Genomic DNA, 22,621 nt, shown 5'->3' with positions numbered 1-22,621 from the left:
AAGAAATATGGATTCTCAGAAAAGGTATTTCCAGATTAAATAACTAAACAGACTAGGACTCTTCAGAGACCTGACAGACGTCTAAGAATCAGAAGAGGAAAGAAGGGAATAACTGCTCAGTCTTTTTAATACAAAGGCTGTGAAAGCTAACAAAATTTTGAGTTGCACCACAAAAAAACACAATACTGATCTCCATCCCCAAAAAACACAGCAGAAAGAAAAGCTTCTCTACACAGGATGTAGTAAGGTTACAATTCCTTGCCACTGGACATCATGGATGGTAAAAATATGGTAGAAACAATAGACAGTTTAAGAAACATTTGATTTGAGTAAGCCTTGGGTCAGGAGACCTTGAACTATAAACAGCAGAAATGGGAAGAACATCCTAGAGATATATCCCACCATATCACAGTCAAAGGTATCCTCTCTTTCATAGAGTATTTTATAACATCTTTAGTAGAGAGGCTCCTTTCACATATTTATTTCAGCACTGAATTAGTCTCAGGACACAACTGAGTTTTGAATAGCAGATCTTCTTAAAAGACATTTGGCTTTGGATTTTCACCATTGTGTACTGCAGCTCAGAGGATGATAGCACAGGTAATTTATTGAGAAATGTATTAAAAATAATCTTCTCAGGTTTTTACCATGCTTATATTCAAAAGCTAAAACTTGACAGAAACAAAACCATTGAAGATGCTCAGATCAACCACATTCATGTTGGCACAAAATGTATTTAGGCATTGCCAGGCACATTAGAAATACCTGTGTATGAGAGAGGCCTGGTGTTGGTGATCTGACGAGCTTTCATTGCTTGCTGCTGCTTTTCAAGAGCTGCTAACATGTCACCCAAATCTAATTGAACAGGGGTCTTGCTCTTCTTTCCAGCTGCTTTTGATAAAGCCTCCTACAACAGGAACATCACATACAATAAATACAAAGAAATGGTGCCTGCAACATTCTTTACAAAGGATTACTGCTATTAGAGAGTAAGAGGAGCAACAGGTAAATAATCCTCCTCTTGACCAAGTGCTGGGGGAGGGCAGAGTGCTACACACTTGAAGTTTTTTCTGTTCCATGCTTATCTCTGAATACTCTTGAGCTGTTGCAAGTGCTGCAGCCAAGGCCTTCTTCTTCTGACTTTTTGCACGCTTTGGTACAGAGGTTGTAATGGGAATTGGAGTTTGGACTATATTGATTGGAGAATTCTCTGGTAAGTCATCCAACTAGAATTTTAAACAAAATGCAAAAAATCCACAATTAAAAGACCTTTCTCTACAGACCACCAAGTATGAGGCATTTCAGAAATCAAATCACCCAAGGTTTTGATCACCAGTATGACATCCTAGTTAATTACAGCTAGACGACACAAGTTAATAAGCAAGTTAATAGAACTTCTTTATATTTCATTTTTGTATGGGAAAGCTATTGTATTCAGCTCCAATGATGGCTTCTGAAGGTTTTACAATTTGATTACTAAATAAAGAATTTCCCCTCCCCAAGATTTCACATAGGATTTGACTTTCCTGGAAAGCAGCCAAACCGATTAAGCAGTCTACAGGCACAGTTCTGCAACAAAATATTTAAGCAGATCACATACTGAAAAACAGTACCTTTCCAACAATTGCTCCCACAGCCTTAAAGCTGTATGAAATTAAAGAAACTACACAAACTGTAATTATTTTGAAAAATTGACATCTGCAGATTTAACCGTTCTATGAGATGCCTGCATGAAAGCATCACGATGCAGCAGTCCAGCCTGGGACAGTCTGTGATACTGAGTGTCTGTGACATGTATCTTACAATCTCCTTAAAAGAGAAAAATCCTCAAGTTTTTAAATTTTTTTTAAGATGGGTTCCCTTCACCACTTATTTTAATTGGCATTTTTTTAGCATCCAAGGCTGGTAACACAAACACCCCAAGATCATCACAATTACTGCAATGTAGGTCTTGTAGCAGGGATTCATTAAAAAATTACACAAACTGAATAGTCTCAAAAGACAATGCTTTGCAAAAGAAAATAATTACTTACCACTTTGGGTGAAATCTTCTGCTGGATGCTACTACTTTTGCTGCTGCCATTGTCACTATTTAGCTCTGGAAACTCATCTTCATCCTAAACAATACAGAAATTAAGAATAAAAAGGATGGAACCCAAGTCACCTGAGAAACATCAACTGAAATTGCTTAAGGTAAAAAAACAAAATTGAATCTCTAAGTCCCACATAAACTAGAAGGGATTATGTGACACTAACAGAAAATAAAGAATTAGGAAAGCATTTCTGTATCCAAATAGTATTTTTTTAAGAAAAATTTTCTTTTTTTACACCAAAATAAAAAATCTAATTACAATTAGAAGGAATAAGCCAGCAAACACAAGTGAACAGAAAAAGTTACTTGAAGGCTGCTTATTTAATTTAATTGTCAACCACAGTGTGCTAAATTACTACACTTACCACAACACCCAAATACAAGTCTCTTTCTGTACACGATGCAGGGATCATCTAATAAATTAGTGACCTTGACTGTACACCTCCTGGAGCCAGATGTTTTGTAACTTCCCATTGAGAACATCACTTATTCCACCCACAATGGGCACTGCTACTATGTGGAAAGAGTTTTCATACAACAGTACCTCAAAATACAGAGGTTCAGGACTTTGCTCTGCTCTGCTCGTCTGGCTTGTAGCTAAAGGTTTTTCATGTCGTTTCTGCAAACCCTGCATTCTTTCTGAAGATGTGCTGTGGTCTCTGCATCTGAAACCAGACTGAAAAACACACATGTGATTGGCATTTTGAAATTTCAATATTTCAAGCCTTCTCATCCCTGCTAATTAGCAACTAGATACAGTTTTTACAGGATAAATTGTACTTTGTTGGGGTTTTTTTTTTGGGGGGGGGCGGTGCTTTCTGGTGTGTTTTTTCGGTTGTCTTTTTCTTTAAAACCTGCACAAAAATTCTATAGACAGTACCAGATTATTCCTCCCCCTCAAGACAGTTAATCTTTAAATTTGTAACTTAAATAAGAAGGTTTCTTTTGGCCAAATACGAAGAAACTCAGGAGCTGCTGGTGACTGACAGCCATGAACCCTGAGGAACTGTCTGCAACCATGATCACTCCAAAGAACTTTCTCCCACTACATAATTATTCTGTATGCAGTTACTGCCTTTTCAACACATTTTTTATGGCAATGCCCATGCACAAAATTCTCTAAAGGCCAGAGACAGCAGCATAATGGTATAAGCAGTCTTCTGTTTATTATGTGACAGGTTGGTGGAAACCCATGTGTGAGTAGTTGGCAAAAACCAGTGGATGACTTGAATATCATATTTATACTTACCTATTTGTCAAGAAAATTTCCTACAGACCTCATACCAATTTAGTTTCAACAGAAAATAGTTTCTAGGACAATTCTGCCTTGAGGTACAGTGAATTTGGCTGAGGCAACCTCATTTAAAACTTTCAGTGCCAGCTTTGTTTTTAAATATCTAAAAAACTGCCAGATTTAGAGTCTAAACTGTGACTGGATGAAAGAAAGTCTGGTTCTTCCTGCTCTCCCAATGCCATAAGCTAACAATAGTGGTTCCAAAGCCTCTGATTTGACAGCACGTTATAAAAAGATTCAGAACTGCTACACTGCCAGATACAAGCATCCACAAACTTTCTATAATAAACCCACAGTTACCAAACAGGAGGATTTGAGACAATTTAACAATTCCATCTAAAAACCTAAACAGACCAAGCTGGCTCACATATGTTTGCACAAACAGGCATGTTTATACAAAGATCCCACTTGGAGCTTAGATTTCTTGTCTGCAATAACAGCGTTCAAGCAAAACCTACTTTTAAACAAAGGCAAATATTTCAGCTTTCTTTGTACCTCTCTGGATCACCTGCCCCAATAAAACCTCTCAAAATTAGGAAGGCCATCTTCAAAATTAGGAAGGCCATCTTCTCCTTTCTCTTCACATACCAATAACAGAAACCCTGTCCCAACTGAAGGAAGTCTCACAGAAAGATATTCAAGCTTCAGCATAAAATAATTCTAAGCCATTAAGAAATAATAAAAAATGTTTAAAAAATGGTATGCTAATGTAAATTTTAAGAAGTTTTGAAGACAACAGGAGTGAGAACACAGGATTCTAGTTCACCAACACATCAGAATCTTTTAAAAAGTTTGAGAATTTTTTTTCTTCTGAAGTGTGAATGGGTCAAAAACTGAACTTTTTTACACCCACACTATCGTCATTTCACAGGTTGCTTTATATATGCAATGTTCTTCCTAGGTAGATACTGATAAAGCACAGGCTACAGGCAGAACTGTCAAGGATTATATATATATATGATATAGAGCTAACTTAACACACCAGTTAGAAATGTGCAAACGAGAAACTAGACTTTAAGGTTAAGTTTCTATACTGTTTTCATTAAATTTTTTTGTATGCTAATTTTATAATTCCCTCCAAATTCCTTATTTTCCCATATTATAAAAAGCCCCAAATACTTCAATTGAGAACCACTGGCAGCATACCTGTGGATTATTTCTTTGCTCAGCTTGTCTTCCACCTCTAGAAAAGGTTGGAGTTTTTTCAATCCAAGGTTTTTTTTGAGTTGCTTGGGAATTTACATTAGTCCAACCTATACCAGCTGAAAGAGAAGTGCCAGATATGAAAAACTGAATTAGTATCCAGAACATATCATAATGATTCATATGCCACCAGAGCCAGGAACACAATCCTGATACAAATAAAGTTCTTGGAGAAAGTCTAATTCTCCTGTGACAACACTGACTTCCGTAGCTATTCTCAAATATTGGCAGTTACCTTTATGGAACATTCCAGCTGCCAAGAACTGATCACCACAAAGCATTGAGAAAGGAAATCTCAGGTTCACATCCATACCAGTTTCCGTTCAGTCATAAATAGCAGTCCCTGGCATTACCTACTACCACCAGACTAATGCAACTATTTGTCCATGGTATATGTAAAGCTTCTAAAAAAGCACTGATAGTGCTTCTGAAATAGAAATTGAGAACTCCTTGGCTCTGTTACTAACCAGGTATGAACTGCAGCCCAAAAGGGTAAGGAAGCCTGAGGACAAACTAAACAGGAGCACAGCTTTGTCTGAATGCTTCCACTGGAGTCTCTAGCTTTTTTTTAACCCATTAAAGAAAGGCAGCTGTTAGTAAATTATTAGTGATAGCTATATACTTGTTCATTCAGCAAGTAACAGGTGTCTTAGTGGAGGTGGTTGGAAATCACCAAAATCTCTAAAGATGCATCCTCAGAAGTATCTGACTAGTTAGAGCAGCATGCTAAGTAGATCAAGAGGTATGTAAAGCAAAAATACAAACGTGACCCAGCCAAATTTTAAACAGCTCACCAGTCAAGGCAATGCTTACTTGTATTTATTGATGGTTCTACAACCTGAAAAGGAAAAAAAGCCAATTTAGTAAATTTAATTCATCTGTAGGCTACAAATATAGTTAAGTTACTCAGTTATGTTTACATACATTCATTGCACATGAATCTGTATTTCTTGAAGCCATAGCTGCAGCCTGGTTATTGCCATGCTTAGGACTACAATAGCCACTGTCACTGTCAATGTCTGCCTCACTTGCACCCTGTTCACTGGAGGACTCTGCAGCAGGGTGAGAGGTTCTCCTGCGCCTGCCTTTTGACTTCCAAAGCATCGTGGAGGCACTCTCAGAAAGTGACTTGTTGGCTATATCTGAAGGAAAGTCTTCAAGAAACAACAAAAATAAAATTACTTGTGCAGGAATTGGTAAGAGACATGAAAAAGCTACGCATCATAAAAACAAATACAAATAAAAGCCAGTCTTTGCATTAAACCAGCACTGAATTTGAATTATGTCTAGGTCCAACTGTTATTGATAGCAAACTCCTTCAAGAGTTGGCAAGTCTCTGCAGGAGTACCATGTCACTGCAACATTATAAGGTGACATACTGAGAAGGTATCTGCAACCATCAGCACCTTTTCTTCATTATCCTTTTGAGCTGCAAAGACTTCTCTTAAAACCTGCATCTGAATCAGGTCCACCCTCTTTTAGAAAAGATGACAACTGACACGTAGTTCTAGTTATTTCATACACCCAGAACTTAAAAATAAAATTACCTGTTTGCTGTGATGCATCAACCAACAAAACAATCTTTGATCTGTTCTCAGGACCTGATGAACTGGTCTCCTTCTGAGTGGCAACATTTTTCACTGGAGGACGTTTACTTTTTATGTGCATCTGTAGCTGCTGCTGCTTTCAAACATTGCCATACACAAAAAATAAAGTTGATAAAAAATTAGATATGTGCTTCCTCTGCAAAGACATTTTCTTTAAACAGTTCTACTTATCCTATTCAAAAGCAGACTTACTTTTTGCATGACTGGTCCCCTGTTACTGCTTCTGCTCCGCTGAGTGGACAATGGAAAGACCTGGCCTGACGGGCTGGGACGCTCAGTGCATTCTGTAGTAACTGTACTTACAGCATTTGCTGTTTGAAAGGGTGCAGGATAGGGCGTAGGGAAAGGATGATAGAAACCCATGACCTGAGCACATGGTGCTGGCATCAGCTGATAGTAAGTATATTCTGTAGAAACAGGTGGCTGTGCAGATATTATAGGATAAGCAAGGTATGGTCCTGCAGGATTTGGGCTTGGCTGTTGCCATCTGATGTCATTGTTATATAATGGAAACTGCCTATTAAAAAAAAAGGAAAGAAAACTGCTCAGTAAGTCTTCCCCCACTCAAAGAAAATTCAAGCCTTGATCCCTCCTTCAAAAATAACAGTTCTATTATAATAAGTTCCTAAACTCAACATATTCTTCACTAGTTATGTGAAGAAAACTGGATACAGTTACACACAATACTGAATCAGCTACATGGCACTATGCCGTGTTTCACCATGGCAGGACCCAAGCTGGACACCTAAGCTTTCCTTCATTCAGAGATTCAGACAAAAAACCCTCCTGACTGCCCTAGATGATCCAAGAGCACATCAGGTGACTTTGGGAGGAATTTGTACCAGACCTTAGTAGCCAGGAAGAAAAAAAAAAAGGCAACAAAGAATATGACAGGAAAAAAGCAAAGGGAAGAATATAGATAAAAGACTGAATGCAGAGAAATTTCCTCCTCCTACATGAAGGGTTAAATATGATGAACAAAAACCATAATATACAGCCCACAATCACTGACTCCTCTCAAGCCTACAAGTTCAAACACATTTAAAACCAGATCATCTTCCATGAAGATCACAACCACTTATTACCTGTTGGATTGATTTTCCTGTACAAATGGATAGCAAGTGATCAGGTAGCTAGGGATTGGAGTTGGTTCCATGCCATTAATTCCTCCACTGTCGTTAGGAAGCGCCATTGGGATCATTAGTGTTTCTGGACCCTTCTTCTGAGGAATAAATGGTTCTACTTCAGCTGACAGCTTGACATTCTTAAGAGAAAAGAAAGAACGCCTTCATTAATTACAATCATAAATTGCTTGTGAAAATTTAGATTCATAAAGTTGTACACAAAGAACCATGAACAGCAGGCAAATGGATGACAAGGCTACAGGATTTCTGCAGTAAACCAAGAGAGTTGAAAAACAGTTGGCAAGTGCTTATTGCATCCTTCCAATCAATGCAGAGTGTAATACAGATCACTAACATTTAGCATTTGTTTTAACCTTTACAACCGCAATGCAAACACTAATTAATTTAAAAGGGACTGAAGCCCAGATCTTGCAGAGGATATGAGTCGGAGCACAGAACGAAACCAAATTAGCACTGTATGTGGAGCACAGTTGTGTAGGCTTTCAGAAGTGAAACCAACATATGGAATACATAGTAATGCTCTACAAAACTGGCCTGCTCTACAAAACTGACCATGTTTCTAGGCAATTATAAAAAAGACTTTTCAGCATTAAGCTGCACTTTAAGTGCTAAGAGATGATGCACCACAGAAGAACCCTCCCCACACATTCTATCCGCTCAACTTGAATGTATTTTAAAACATTATGATTCAAGGTCATCATGAAGAAGGCTTAGACATAAGTTTTAAACTGTGCCTTCAAAGAAAAGGTCTCTCTCAATCCTGAAGGTATCCTTAGTTTAAGATGGTTTTGCTCACATTTTTGGTTTTGTACAACATAGTTGCATCTTACACGCCAACAACAAAAAATGCTGTATTCAATAAGACAACTGCAGAACCAAAGAACCCTGAAGTTCTGTATTCCACTATAACTTACCTTCAGATGAAAATAATCTTGTTTTTTTTTGTACAAAGATTTCAGCTTAATTATATGTGTTTCAGATTAGTACCTCATGGAGTATCAAATCCTAAGAAGATTTTTTTTCTAAAGCAGACAAGGACTCCAGACATTTTTCCTTTCATATGCCTACAAAATAATCTCAAAGGTAACACATAACCTGTATGAATACATGCTCTCATAGTAGAAAAATGAAATCCTAAAGGTTTGCTGAGGACAGTCTTATATCCTTGCCACCATCTCCAGAACATCCACAGGAGCTGAAACAGTTAAATGGGAGCTCTGGAAGTATCATAGCAAGCAGCCCAACACCTACCACACACTTCTCACTCCATGCCTATGCTCTGTGTCACATCCACAATCCAGCCTGAGACAGCCTTCCCACCCAATATCTGAATCTCCAAGCCCCCAAAACTTCTACTTAAATAAGATCCCATATTGGTTTAGCAGCATCGGAGTGGAAGAGGTGGGAAGGGCAAGTTCAAAAGTTTTTTTGAAAATACAGTTGTCCCGATGAAAAATGTCTTTCAAACCGACAAGATACACTGTTCTTGGCAGGAAAGTATTTTTTAATAACTTTCTGAAAATGCTTATGGCCATACTATGGACTTTTATATATATATATAGATAGGTGGATTATAATATATGAAGGGATGTCCCATCCCTAGAAGCGTTAAGGCCAGCTTGGATGGGGCTTTGAGCAACCTGGTGTAATGGAAGATGTCCCTGCCCATGGCAGGGGTTTAGAACCAAACAATTTTTAAGGTCCATTCCAATGCAGGGCAGTCTGATTCCATAAGCACAGACACAGAAGTATCACTCCTGCTGTACAACAAGATCTGCACTACAGCAGAACAATTACCTTCATATCAATTAAATGCATTTCTTTATCATTAGTAGAGGGTGAACATTCCTTTCCTCTACAGTAACTCATCTAATTCCTGAAGCTCCATTCAGAGGAAAAGCTGTGGGGCAGCTGCAGCACCGAACTTGTGCAACACAACTCAAGCCCAGCTCTACCCAGAGCTTCCTCTGGCCTCGGGCACATCCCTCAGCTGCCTTGTGACTCGCCTACCCCTCTGCAAAGCTCCAAGGCATTCTCCTCAACACAAGAGAAAAACTTCTCATCATTTTTTTTAAAAAGTGTTTATGTACAGTGAACACATAATAAGTACCAGAAATACCAACACTGAAATCCCTCCCTGAAAGCTAAGAGGGTTTTTTCTATGCTATTTCAAGGCTGTGAGGCAAAAATAGTTGCTTAAGAATAAATTCACTTATGGGCTGGCCTACAAAACTACATCAGAGATTATTCTGAATTGGAAGAGACCCACAAGGGTCACTGAGCCCAGCTCTTTAATGAGTGGCCCATATGGGGATTGAACTCACAATCTCAGCGTCATTAGCACCCTGCTCTAACCGAGAGAGCAATCAAAACGTTAAAGGAACACACCAAGGGTGCTTCATCACAGAACACACAGGAGTAAAACTAGGATGAGTGTTTTATAAATGTGGTATTCCTAAGGAAACACTGAAAACTGTCAAACAACTATTCCTAACCTGCTGGTCACTATCCTACCACAACATGCCAAGTGAACTTTAGCCAAGATACTAAAAATAAGCTGGTACTGGCTCAGAAAATATTCAAAACATTCTATTTGTCATTCATATTGGGACCAGATTTCCCATTTTAAGGATCTCTCTTATGTGGCTGTCTGCTCTTTCCCTTATTTGGGAGATTTACGTGAAAATAAAAAAATCATTCTTTATTGACAAATCTCTTGCAGAATGATGACATGACAACGATTTATGTGATATTGTGCTATATCATCACTCATTATTAGGATTGTGAGAGAACAGTCTTTCACATCAGATATTAGAAACGGAGCTGTAACTGATCCAAGCAGGAAGCGAGTGATTCCCACCTGCAAGGCTGCCACAGCAAAATATTTCTTGTCAATTCTCAAAGATAATCCCTACCTCACTTTTACATCCAAGGTGGATTGGATAAAATTTGACCTATTTAAATCTGTCCAGCAAAAAAAGGGTATGTTGGGGTTTTTGTTTGTTTTAAATTTATTTAAAACCTCCACAAGACTCAACACTCTTATCATGTAATTTCATGATTTTAGGAAAATAATTCACATTATTCTGCTTGGTTTTATCAGGTTCAAACAATTCAGAGATGCCCAGACTAGAAAGACAACTTTAATTCTTCCTTTCCTGTTGTCCAGTCCCTTATACAGGTTATGATTACTATTGCTATGACAGAGCAATTACCTGATACATTTAATTATCATTTTCTGTGCAGCTCAAAACAAGTTTAGCTTACCTGTAGTGGTAAAATAAAGATACAGCAGATCTTGTAATCATAAACACATATGGGTGCATTTGAAAGTTAAATCCCTTTTTTGCTTACAGAACTTGGGGAGTGTCTGTTATTTAAAGGAATCAAAACTGTATTTCACATACCTCTCACATGCATTATACCTTAAACACTTCTCTTGCGCAGTTTAGTCCGCACCTACAGGTTTGGTTGGTTTATGGCAGTTGGGTTTTTTTAATCCTTTCAATAAACTTGTTTTGGCAAAGAATTTAGGGCAAACTTCTGTTTTCAAATTTTGCATTTTGTTCTGTAATGCACACACATATATATGCCAACTCATCAAAACAGCAACTGAAAACTTAGAAACCTCAGTACAGGTGTTTCAAAATCATTCTGCCAGCATTCTCACATAACTTATACATTTCATTAAACAACAAGGCCCCATTTTCACTTTGGGGTAGAAACCAAAGGCAGCTCAGGTATATCACCAACTAAACTAAATTAACTTCAGCATATTGCTTCCTTAGAGCATTTTACCAGTCTTTCAAAAATACTTCAAGAGTTCTGTGTTACACAGCCTGCGTGTTCAGATGAGGGCAGTAAGCTTACCAAACTTAAAGCAAAAAGGGGAAACAAATGTACTAAGTCAGGTCAGACTGCTAACCAAACCAAAACATCAACAGAATCAGCTCTGCAGGGTGATTCTCCAGACATCTCAGCACATTTCACAGATGGCCAGTGGTTTCACTGGACAAGTGAGGGAAACAAAAAAGCAACGCTAGGTAATTTGTCCAAAGCTATCTTAGCAGATCTTTTTAGGACCATAGATTTCTCAGCCAGGAGGAAATGTCGGTGAAGACAGACAGCAAAGTACCTCCTCTTTTTGATAACTGGCCTCCTTCCTTCATAGTGTAAGCAGAAAAATTGAAACAAAAAGAAGAACCATCAAGCAATTTAGTCTCAAGTAAAGGTGCTGCTAATTTCTCATTGCACTGGACAAACAGAAGGTGTCTCTTACTGAAACTTGTAATTTCTTCTAACAGGAAAGGCTCCTTTGGTGAGCTACAGAAACAAAAATGGCAAAGAAGCAGTTTGGTGGTGGGTTTGGTTTTTTAAATACTGACATGCTTAAGACTCAGGGGGAAAATGCAACCAATAACAAATGAAGTAAACTCCAGAACACAAGACAAGCTCCTTTTTGTTTCAGAAGCAAACAAGAAAATGCACAAAACAAAGTGCATGCAAATATGTGTGAACACAATTCCTCAGAGATTTCACCCACACAGTACAAATGGAGTGCCAAGTGCACACGAGCAGCACAAACAGGACAGATCATGCCACTGGTTTGTAACCACAGACAAGAAAGATTTGTCAAACACAAAAAGATCTGGGAGAAGGCTGCTACACTTTCCCTAATCCTTACAACAGAGCACTTGTGATACAAGCTTATGCTTTAATTGCTCTCACAGTATTGAGATTTATTCTAGTCTGCATCCTCTAAAACAAATCAGTGCTTTGCCACTGCCATCAGTAAATGCAAGATCAGACCATAATACAAAATACTACGTGGCTTGATCACACCATCTAAAAGCAAACACTGAAAACACTGCAACACCAAACTTATTTTTGACTGCAACTTCTTCATGTTTGTTCAACCTTTCACATCACAAAACCAAACAAAGCTTTATTGAAATCAACCTTTGATAACCAAACTCAATTCTAAGTATAAATTTAAGTCATGCTGAAACATCAGATTTTCAATCAGCTGCCTATTAATGGAAACACACCCCTTCAAAAGAAACCAAGATTTAGACAGAAGCCTCTTTTGTAGATACCCCTAGTTTCAATTTACAAAACGTTTTGCAGTAGCTCATTACATATTTCAGTCCAACAATTACAAGTCTTTCAAGACAGCACATATACTGAAGAGCTCCTTTGTTTCCTATATAAAAGCTACTGTAGTCATCAACAGCTGCAAAGACAGAAGATGACACAAGCAGGAACAGACTGGTAAACTTTGTCCTATAGTTATAGCACTGTACATTTAATCTTAGAAAAGTTTTTGTTCATTGTAGCCTAATATCATTCAGCATTTCCCATTAAATAGGATCTCTGTCATCCTGCTCTCAGAGGAGAACGCTTAGATATCAATCTCACTATTTACAGGGTGAGAAAATAGACACAGATGCCACATCTCAGAGGGCTATAATAAAATCAGCTGTTTTACTGTCTCAAAGTCTGGAAGCAAGAAGTCTCATCCCAAAGTAAAATAAAAACATAGCTCAAACTTTTGGGTTTTTTTTTAAAAAAACCAATCCTGCTTCTGAATTCTGGATTTTATCATTTAAACGCTGCGTTAGTAGTAAGGCAAGTCACAGTTCATCTATTTTAAGATAAACTTTACAAATATGGAAGTCATTGTTTCTATAATTAGTTGCTTCTAAGTGACAGATACGTCGGGAATGGTAAATATGCAGTCCAACTGGAAACACCAGCAGCAAGCCATTTAACAAAGCACAAAATTTAATCTTCCCTATTTACATTTAACATAGTCATTTCAACACAGCACTTAAAGCAAATACACTATTAAGTGAGTCTTTCCCTTTTCCCTCAGCTCATAAAAAGGGAATCGTGCATAATTCTCTTCCCTTTCACAGGATTAAGTATCATGTTCAGAACATAACAAAGCTAAACATTTAACATTTTTACCTATATATAGAAAACAAGCAATTGGCACAATACAACAAGGTGGCATGGTTAAACTCAAAGCCAGAGTATTCCAAGAAAAAAGGGGGGGAACTAAATTTTAATACTCATACAGAGCTTGTTCAAAGACATAACAAAGCTACCAAAAGGGTCCTCTTCACTTACCTACTTTAGAGCATTTAATAGTACAGACTTCCAAACTCATGCTACCCAAATGAAGTAGTAATATTTGAGTGCTTTGTAGACAGTGTACTAAAAGGATTAATCCAACCTACTTATGCAAATCAGTCTCCTGATCTCCACAAACTAGTCAATGATAAATAACTTTGTTCTCGAACAGTACAGATATTCATGGAATCACATCAATAACATTTAAGTTCACCAAAGAACATATTCTAAAGTAAGACAACACTAAACTCACAAAATCCAAAACTGTTCTGCACTTTCAAGATTCAAAAGAAAGCAATGTACAGGAAACCAGGCATTTTCGATTTTCCTCAGCTGAAAAATCTGCCATGTTAGGTAAGAAGCACTGAAGGAAACTGGACAGGATAAAAGAGCACAAAGCATTGATCTAGATCTACTCCTATGACAATCATATTATCAAGCCACCTGTTGAGTGGTCACGAATAGCACAGGTAAGCAGAACAGGCTGTCTTTAAGCAATACTAAAACAAAACACAGGGCACTGATTTTGCAACTTCACCTGATTTCTCAACTGTACGAAAGGAACCAACTGTCTTAATCACAGAGCAAGACAAAAGTATAAGACTGAGAAAAATCAAAGCACAGCAGTACCTTTGAAAGGGGAAGTTGTTTCTCTTCAGATTTCTGTCGTATTCTGCTTAAACAGAAAGAGCATCATCTGCTGAGTTCTCTCTTGTAGGAAAATAACCTACACTTAACTGCTGAAACCCATACATTTTTTAATGGGAAATTTTTTTTTCTGGTGTAGACAGAAGTAAACTCACACACCCACTACAAAAATTACAACTACTCCTATCATAAAATAATTGAGTTTAAGCAGCTTTACTCCATATTTATCTATGTCAGCTGCCAAAATATCACTGAGCATATCATAAGAAGTCATATCAGAAATTAGGTAACAGAAACCTTAAAGGCAATCCAAAAGCAACACATTTTTTATCAATTAGGTCTCCAAATGATCTTGCAACAAAAAATCTCATACTGAATCACTAAGCCAACACCACAAAACTCTGTTTACCCATCAAAAGCATTTGTGATCTTCCTTTACTCTTGAATTACCATGCTAACACAACAGTCCTAGCTGCTCATACTCCAATTCCACGGTAGTTACTCCTATAAGCACATACAGTTACCATACTGTGCCTGAGAGAGCATTCTGAGGGAAAACGAGGAGAGAATGAGTACTGCTAACACATTTGTAGGCTTCAATACTCATTTATCAGATGTCATGCAGCAAAGGCACAGAAAGGAGCCCAAATAAAGAAAAAATGAAACAGCTCCTAAAACTGATGCAACCTTACCAAACACTTACACTGGTAACAAATGATTACATTCAATTCTTACAGCACAAAAGGGTCAAACCCAAAGCATCTAGGAGTCTCCTAATCAAGATGCTACTGTATAATGAGCAGACAAAAGCAACAAGATTGTTGAATCATTTTAGAAACTCATCAGGTATTAATTATTTGTCTGCCTAGAAGCCTTACTAGGGGATAAGGAACCAACAGGACCTGATATGCTGCAAACATAATAAACAAGATGATTCCTGCTTCAGAGCTTACCTACACCTTCAACTTGAAATACTGCACTTAGTTAACACTCAGAGTCAACATTTTATCCTGTAAATAACATAACAACTCTCTGTTTTCATGAACTGTTTGACAGATGAAAAGAGAGTGGTTTGATAGGGACACGTGTGAACCTCCAGTACAGAAGAGCTCAAGCAATAAGGAATAAATATTTCACAAGTGCACTGCAGCACTAATCGCAGATGTAACAAAGGGGGGAAAAAAACACCACACCAAAATCCAAAATTTTAAAGCAAAAAGTACTACGAATTGGACAAATGTAAATTTTACAGAATAAGATCAGGTTTTCTACATGAAGGCAAATAAAAAGTATTAAAAAAAATAAATAAAAATCATTACCACACCAGAAAGCCACAGTGGGAGCCAGACTGTAATAAGACACACTGTTCACAAACTTCCTTAGATACATGTACAGAATGAAAAGCAGTGTTATCTTTACAGAGTACATTATTAGTCATTATCTACTTTGCTACAGGAACCCGTGTTATTTTATTCCTTAACCCTACTATTAGAACGCCTGCGGACACCAAAGCTGAAAACTAGGAAACAAAGAACTGTAAATCACCAATTTTCAACACATTCTGCTGAAACAGAAGCTTAGACGTAATATCAGGCTCTAAGAGATGACATCATCCATTTCAGATACATGTTTTAGAACTACCTCCTGATGATGAAATGTTTTATTGCACATATGTAACAAATCATACAAATTCTTAAGTCCCTGCTTCTGTTTCTTCATACCCACACTTATAAAAGCTCTTAAGAATAATACAAATTGATTACCTCACAAAGCCAAGTTTAATACGGAAGAAAAAAATATAGCGACCTGTAGAAGTAGTGAGCTACACCCACTCAGCTATGAGACCATCAGCTGTGCCCCACCACTGACAGCTTCAACCCGACCGTGACATTTACAGAAATCAACAAGAGTGACACCTCGATTGTGTTGCTAAGTTCTCAAAGAAACCTGTTTCTTTCTCAAGAAACCGAGCCTCTACTACTGACCAGGCAGGCTTAAACTAAATGTCACTAACTGCAATACTTCCCCTAAGCTTGAAACAAAGCCTGAAGGAACAGGGGGGCGAAGAATAGACCCGAGTTTTGAATTCCCTCGGAATTCCCAGGGGAGCCGCTCCCGGGATCCCGGCTCCCCCGGACAGCCGGGCCGGGCGCGGCCTGACGCCTCCCGCCCAGGGAGGGGACGGCGGCGGCAGACACACACCGAGCTCCCGCTTCCAGCCCGGAGAACGCCCTTTCTGCACCTCCCGAGGGCCGCTCTCCGCCGGGGCGGGGCGGCGGCTCCTCAGGGCCGGTCCCGGTGCCCCTCACGGGCGGTCCCGGCGCCCCCCGCCCCGCAGGCCGCGAGCCGCGCCCCGCCCTGCCGTGCGCTGCCCGCCGCTCGCCGCTGCTGACGGCCCTGCCGGGGCTGACACGGCCGGGCCGGGCCCGCTCCGCTCCCCGCCCTCACCGCCGCCCCTCCCGCCGCGGCTGCTCGCGGTCCCTTCGTACCTTGTCCGCTTTGTCCATGGCTCCAGCAGCGCCGGGCGGCGGCTCTAATGAGGGCGGCGGAGGGCCCGGGCCGCCTCCCCCATGGCGCTGCTTCCCCCGCCGCGCTCCGCACACGCCCGGAGCGGCGCCGGCCCCGCTCGCGGTTATCACGGGAACCGGGACCGGCTACGCCACGGCCGGGGCGGGACGGGCGGCGGGGAGGGACCAGCTGAGACGGAAGCCGGGCGGGCTCAGGCTGGGAACGCCTTCGCTCCCCGCCACGGCGGGCGTTCCCCTCCCGCGTTGCGGCCGCCCGAAAACAAGCGAGGCCGTGACACGAGCGTTGCGGAAACCCGCGGGAATCAGCGCGGGGAGCGTTGTTGCCCCCGCCCGGGGCCGTTTCCCCTGCGGCGAGCGAGGGCGGCAGGTGCGCTGCGGGCCCGAATGCTCGCGGGCGGCGCCGGGGGAGGCTCAGGCCGACGGTGTCCTTGAAATTATCTGGAACACCGAGGGAAGAAAAAAACCAAGAAACCCTGTGATTTATTTAGAGGCAGAAATCTAAAAATGTCGCAGCAGCGCCTGGAGTGCAGGGCTGGGCTGTGGAGCGGGTCCCGTGTGTGCAGGGACTGGAGCGGGGAGATGCTGAGACGCGAGGTTTGGCACAGCTTGTGTGACGTTCCTTCATTTTGCTGCCCTGCTTCATTTAACGTGTGAATTACGAGTGAAATCCGTGAGACCGTGTTCACCCCGAGCCAGGAGAAAGGGAAACGCACGTAGGAGCCTGTGCTGCATAACAACAACACGAGATCCCGTACGTGTGTTCTGCAGGGGAAGTCCCCGCGTTCCATTAGCTAATAGGTCTGCTGCCTTGGCTTTAATGGAAATGAGGCATGATTTATTTACAACTTGGTTGATTCATGGCAAGGGGAAAAAAAAGCAGAACTAGACTAAGTACCTTTGTGAAAGAAACATACAAAGGATATCCCAGATCACTGTCGAGCGCTTCCAGGTGAAATACATTGTAAAAGTATTACATGTTAATACATGACTCAGGTTCATGCTTGAGGAGGTTCTTTTGAGGAATAAATGGCTTGCTTTTTAAAGAAACAAGTAAAAAAGCCAGTATCTGAATTTGACAGCAGTAGAAGCTGTCAAGAATGTCTTAACAGACTAATCTTGCTATAGCTTCCTAGATTGAACCTTTATTTTATAATTAATCTTTCCAGATTTATGATACCACATAACAATTTTTCCTGTGTTATAAAAATACTATTTATTGGGTAAACCAACATAATCTCTTTGTACTTTTTTTGGAGTTGCTCTTCACCATTATAACTTCATATGTAACATAAGGGATTATGAAGAGGGCTATTGCATGGCACAGCAAGATCTCATCTTGTGAACAGATGAGATGAACAGAGAATTGTGCAGACTGTCACTGCCTTCTGTGCTATTCCATCCACATCAGCAGGATCACCATCCAAGTGTAACTTTTGCCTAGATGTCTGCAACATTACGTATGTTCTGTGATTTAAGTTTTCATGAGGTCACAGTACACAAATTCATAGTTCCCATTGAGCATATGGGAAAGGGAGTGGGCCAGGTTGTAATCCTAATTAAATTGAACTTTCAGGTTTCTACTAACTTCAGTGAGCACAGTGTTTTACTACCAGTGGAGAGGAGAGCTGCTGCAGCGTCCTGATACAGAAACCTCATCTGAACGGGAGAAGCTGCAGCAGTTGTGTGCTTTATATGCACTTCTGTAACCCTGCACTTTTCTTGACAAGATTAAATGGTCAGCAGAACTCACATAAGTGTTTATAATGCTGGGAAGCCATTTCAAGGTGGTAAGACAAACTAATTTGAGGTTATGAGGTTGTGTTCCCAGGGGCTTTTACACAATGAGATTTGTTATTTCAACACAAGAAGTCATGAAAGTAAAACTGGGTATTAAGCTGGTTGTACACAGAGCTTTCAGCTGATGCAATGGAACAGCATTTCATCAGTAACTGATGAACTTAAATATGAGATGGAACTCTACAGATAAATAATTATGAAACATAAGCTACCTAAACTTCATCTCTCTTAAACAACAAATCTCTACGGAGAAATTGTATTTCATTCCCAGTAGTTGAATGTGTTTTGCTTATTTGTGTGAAATTTGGTAGATTTACTTCAAACTTAATCACTTCTCATCTCCAAGTAATGTGGGAGAACTTGCCTGACTGGACAGAAAACAGTGAAAAAATCCCACTGAAACAACTAGAACAATCGCTTCTTGTATTATCACACCAGTGTTTCAGTGTGGAATGCAGCTTAATTTGTTCAAATTGATGCTGACCATGGAATATATATTATGACATTTGCTTAAGATAGTTGCTGTGTTTTTTAAAAATAATGACTCATTATGGCAAGGCTGTCCGTTATGAAATTCTTCTTTTGTTCCCAAGATACATACCAACAGAAAGGTCACACTTGAAAGGGCTGTTATGCACTCTCAAATAACAGGAATGTCTAAGATCTAAATTGGGCAGTGATTAAACAGACATGAGATCTACATAAATCTATACAATATACAGAATACAGAAAATCATGTTGGGTGACCTGAGTGGCCACTCAGGTGAGAAAAAAACTCAAGTCTCCCATAAAATGTAACTGTGTTATCACCAAAAAGAAAAACAAACCAAAGCACTCAGAACCAGTTATGTTAGATCCTCTATCCACAGCTATCACAAATATGCCAGGGTATCTGGTTACAACATCATCTTGATCGAGTGTTGTGTAAGAGAACTCGACAGTGTCAAAATTCTTAAGGAAGCCATCAAAAAATTCTACAAACCCTGCTGAATTTTAAAACACTTGGTAGCTGCACATGATTAAATTTGAACATCCTTGGCAGCTGATTTTTCATACTCAATCATAAGGGTCCAGTTCTCAAATCTGGCAGTTTGTAAACAATTTTTGCTACTTCTTTGCTGCAACATGGAGTAAGTGAATAGTTCATAAGCAAAAATGGTTGAACTCAGCAGGTGCTGACTGTAATTTTGCTACTAAGTTTTTTATTTTATTGCTGCATCTACAGGGTAGTGGAGATACCCTTCCTGAACACCGTGGAGGAAACAAATCAAATTAAGAAAATCTAGGTCAACACAAAAATAAAAAATGGGAGACTAAACCAACATATCTCAGCAAAATGGAAAGGCACTTGGTAATGACTGTATTCAGAATTCAAATCATAGGATTACAAGCAAATCTAACAGCACATGTGTGGCTAGTCACACCCTTACTTATATGGGCTCTGTTTACATCTAGTGGGTACAAAGTCCTTCGAAACACAAGGATCTGATTACACACGTCTCACTGAAGTCAAGGCAGCTTCTTATATGGAAAGCTTGAACATTTGTATAGGATTAGTGGCACTGGCATGGAAGCATGAAGGAAGGGTTGCTCAGTATTGCTCAGTAACACCCTCCCCATGACGTCCCGGCAGGCTCAGACCGAGCTCCACGGCAGCAGCACCACCTGAACAGGGACTGCAGCAGCACTAGTGGGGCTGGAGGCTGCCAGGGTGAGCAAGTGGAAAAGGCAGCAGGGACAAAGCAGACACCAAAATAACAGTTTTACTGGCCTGGGACTAAAATCATCAGCATAATTACTAAAAAAGACAAGTCCACAAAGCAAAGTGTATCTTGGCAAGTAAAACCGTATCTGGTGATGGGACATGTGGTGTCCTGCACGGCAGCCACAGCAGGGAACAGAACTGGAACCAGAGAGGGAAGGTGAGCTGGGAACTGCTCCAGGAAGCCGAGAATCACGATTCCAATAGCGATTACTGCCTGGCAGCAGGCAGAGGGAGCCCAGCTCTCCCACCCAGAGCAGCTGCAGAGAGGCAGCCAGGACAGAGCTGCCATGCAACACGGCCAGGAGAGGATTAGCCTTCACTCTGGCTGTAATGCGAACACCTATTACATCTCAAATTTAGCACTACATATGCAATTATTCTATCACAGATAGTTTGCAATCTACCTTACCACACAGTTAGAGGCATTTAAGATGGTGATAATCCTTTCTTAATATCTTAATTAACATTTAAATAGTTGATTAGCTTGTAATGTAGTTTACCTAGTTCACTAACCTGGTTCTAAAATATATTTTTGGCACTTTGAAAATAATAAAAGTAACAGCTACATTTTAAAATTTAAATTCCATATTACCATCTATATAAAGAAATTTAGTTCTGTATTTAGGCTGTATTTTTGAGAAAGCAAGGGGTACTGTCCCAAGTGATGTAATTTTACTCTATACATACACAGTTCCTACTCAAATTCATTCACTACCTCTCAAAGAAAAAAATATGAAAATACAATCTTCAGTGACAGTCATAATGTTTTACAGCTGACAACTCCTGAGTAATTACAAAATAGGAGTTTATTTACAGACTAAAATTCAAATAACTTGTATTATTCTGCTGCATGCATTTCATCTTCCTTGCCATTTTTCTGGCATTTGTTGTTGTTGTTGTTAAATGTATTTTCAGGCCTATTTAAAAGGAAAATGAAAAGAAATTGGTTTCAGATCCAATCCATTAGAATAGGACTTTGAGATGCACAAAGAATTCCTTCAAAGTATGTTTGACTAAAAATAATAGTAAAAATCTAAAATGCAGACATAGCACCCACATCCTCCCAGATTTGCCTGTTGTTCAGTTTTAATGCATAAGCTGCCAGCGACTCAAAAGGGTTTATATATACACAGCTTAATCACTGTTGTAATCTTACATAAGATTACAACAGCCATTAAAATGTTCTTTTGCAAACAGTGTTATGGTAACTAAAATGCCAGTTTGTCTTGTATCAGCAGCAACAAGAGATGTATAAAATCACCCAAGAAGTTGTGACAAGTGTGGGTCTGACAATTAACAATAATTGCAGACATTTAATGATTGGACCTGAGACTGAGAATGCAGTGAGGCTGCTTGCCACATCTCAAACAACCTGCAGTGCAATGGTGTTTCTTGGGAGAAAAAAAAAAAATCATTCACTCTCTTCCTTCAAGTGCTTGTTCACTTTTCCCGAGGAGACAGAAACGACATCAGAACCAGAACTACCAGGGACTGTAGGTGGGCTATAGCAACTACTGGTGATTTCTGCTGCAGTTGTATGGCAACAGAGCTCCTCAGTATTTCCCCAGAGAATATCTTCATCTTCCAGGTCAAGAATTGTGAGAACTCAGAAAAGGGGTAGAATCCCTTAGGGATTATAGAAATCTTCCTTATGTGCCTAGAGCACAGATGCTAAGGCACTGTACACACGAGTAAGACCTGAAGTATGCCAAAACACACAACCATTTCTTAGAGGTAGACTGACCCTTTTTCTGTCTAAAAACATTGCTAGCCCTCATTGTTCAGACTGACAGTCCTTCACTGCTTGGACTAGTCCTACAACAATTAGCCCCTCCAAAGAAAAAGATAAAACAAGGGAACTAGATGGACATGACAAGATGTACTGCAGTGTTCCCATTTCCTTCTTGAAAAAAATCCAAGAATGCCAAAGTGCCTCCCCAGCAGACACAGCTGGGATGGAAAAGGTTACATGAGATACAACAGACAAAGTCAAGAAGACTTTTATTTTCAGTGATTTTAAGTTTATGGACAGTTCTCTTTTCCCCCCTCCTTTAGAAGAGAGTTGTTCCTTCCCACAGCAAGGGTGGTGGGAAGTGGCACAGAAAGGAAACCTACTCAAACAAATATTCAAACACTGTCCCCTGTCCCCATGGGAAGGAAAACCTTGACAGAGCTGTGACAATCCCTTGTCTCCAAGGGAGGAAGAACCCTGCAAGATTTGCTATCCAGTATAAAGTTTCTGGATCTGTAGGTAAGGGTCCCAATGACTGTGCACTGTTGTTAAGTTCAAATTCACATCACCAGGTATTACTGGATTTTTCAAAGTAAAAACTACATTACACATCACAGCATTATAAGGAAACAAAATACAAAGTGCTTTAGTCAAATGTTATATACAGATTTTACA

The 22,621-nt window shown here is 39.8% G+C and overlaps 1 protein-coding gene across 2 annotated transcripts in view; it reads right to left on the bottom strand.

Moving 5' to 3' along the window:
* SECISBP2L (SECIS binding protein 2 like) overlaps window positions 1–16,819 on the bottom strand; it is a 28,150-nt gene extending 11,331 nt beyond the window's left edge. Inside the window, exons 1-11 of one of the 2 annotated variants that reach the window (XM_041468854.1) lie at window positions 16,614–16,819; window positions 7,282–7,460; window positions 6,389–6,713; window positions 6,137–6,272; window positions 5,514–5,743; window positions 5,403–5,427; window positions 4,533–4,648; window positions 2,637–2,768; window positions 2,034–2,117; window positions 1,059–1,226; window positions 766–907 (exon numbers count right to left, since the gene is read on the bottom strand). In XM_041468854.1, coding sequence (XP_041324788.1) covers window positions 766–907; window positions 1,059–1,226; window positions 2,034–2,117; window positions 2,637–2,768; window positions 4,533–4,648; window positions 5,403–5,427; window positions 5,514–5,743; window positions 6,137–6,272; window positions 6,389–6,713; window positions 7,282–7,460; window positions 16,614–16,631 — 1,555 coding nt within the window. In that variant the 5' untranslated portion in view covers window positions 16,632–16,819. The remainder of the gene's footprint in view (window positions 1–765; window positions 908–1,058; window positions 1,227–2,033; window positions 2,118–2,636; window positions 2,769–4,532; window positions 4,649–5,402; window positions 5,428–5,513; window positions 5,744–6,136; window positions 6,273–6,388; window positions 6,714–7,281; window positions 7,461–16,613) is intronic. The other variant, XM_041468855.1, reaches the window with a different exon arrangement.
* Window positions 16,820–22,621: the final 5,802 nt, after the last annotated feature.

Source organism: Pyrgilauda ruficollis, unplaced genomic scaffold (assembly GCF_017590135.1).
Source record: "Pyrgilauda ruficollis isolate IOZ18807 unplaced genomic scaffold, ASM1759013v1 scaffold23, whole genome shotgun sequence".
In the NCBI taxonomy this organism is placed as follows: domain Eukaryota; kingdom Metazoa; phylum Chordata; class Aves; order Passeriformes; family Passeridae; genus Pyrgilauda; species Pyrgilauda ruficollis.
This window is presented reverse-complemented; position numbering and strand designations above follow the sequence as displayed.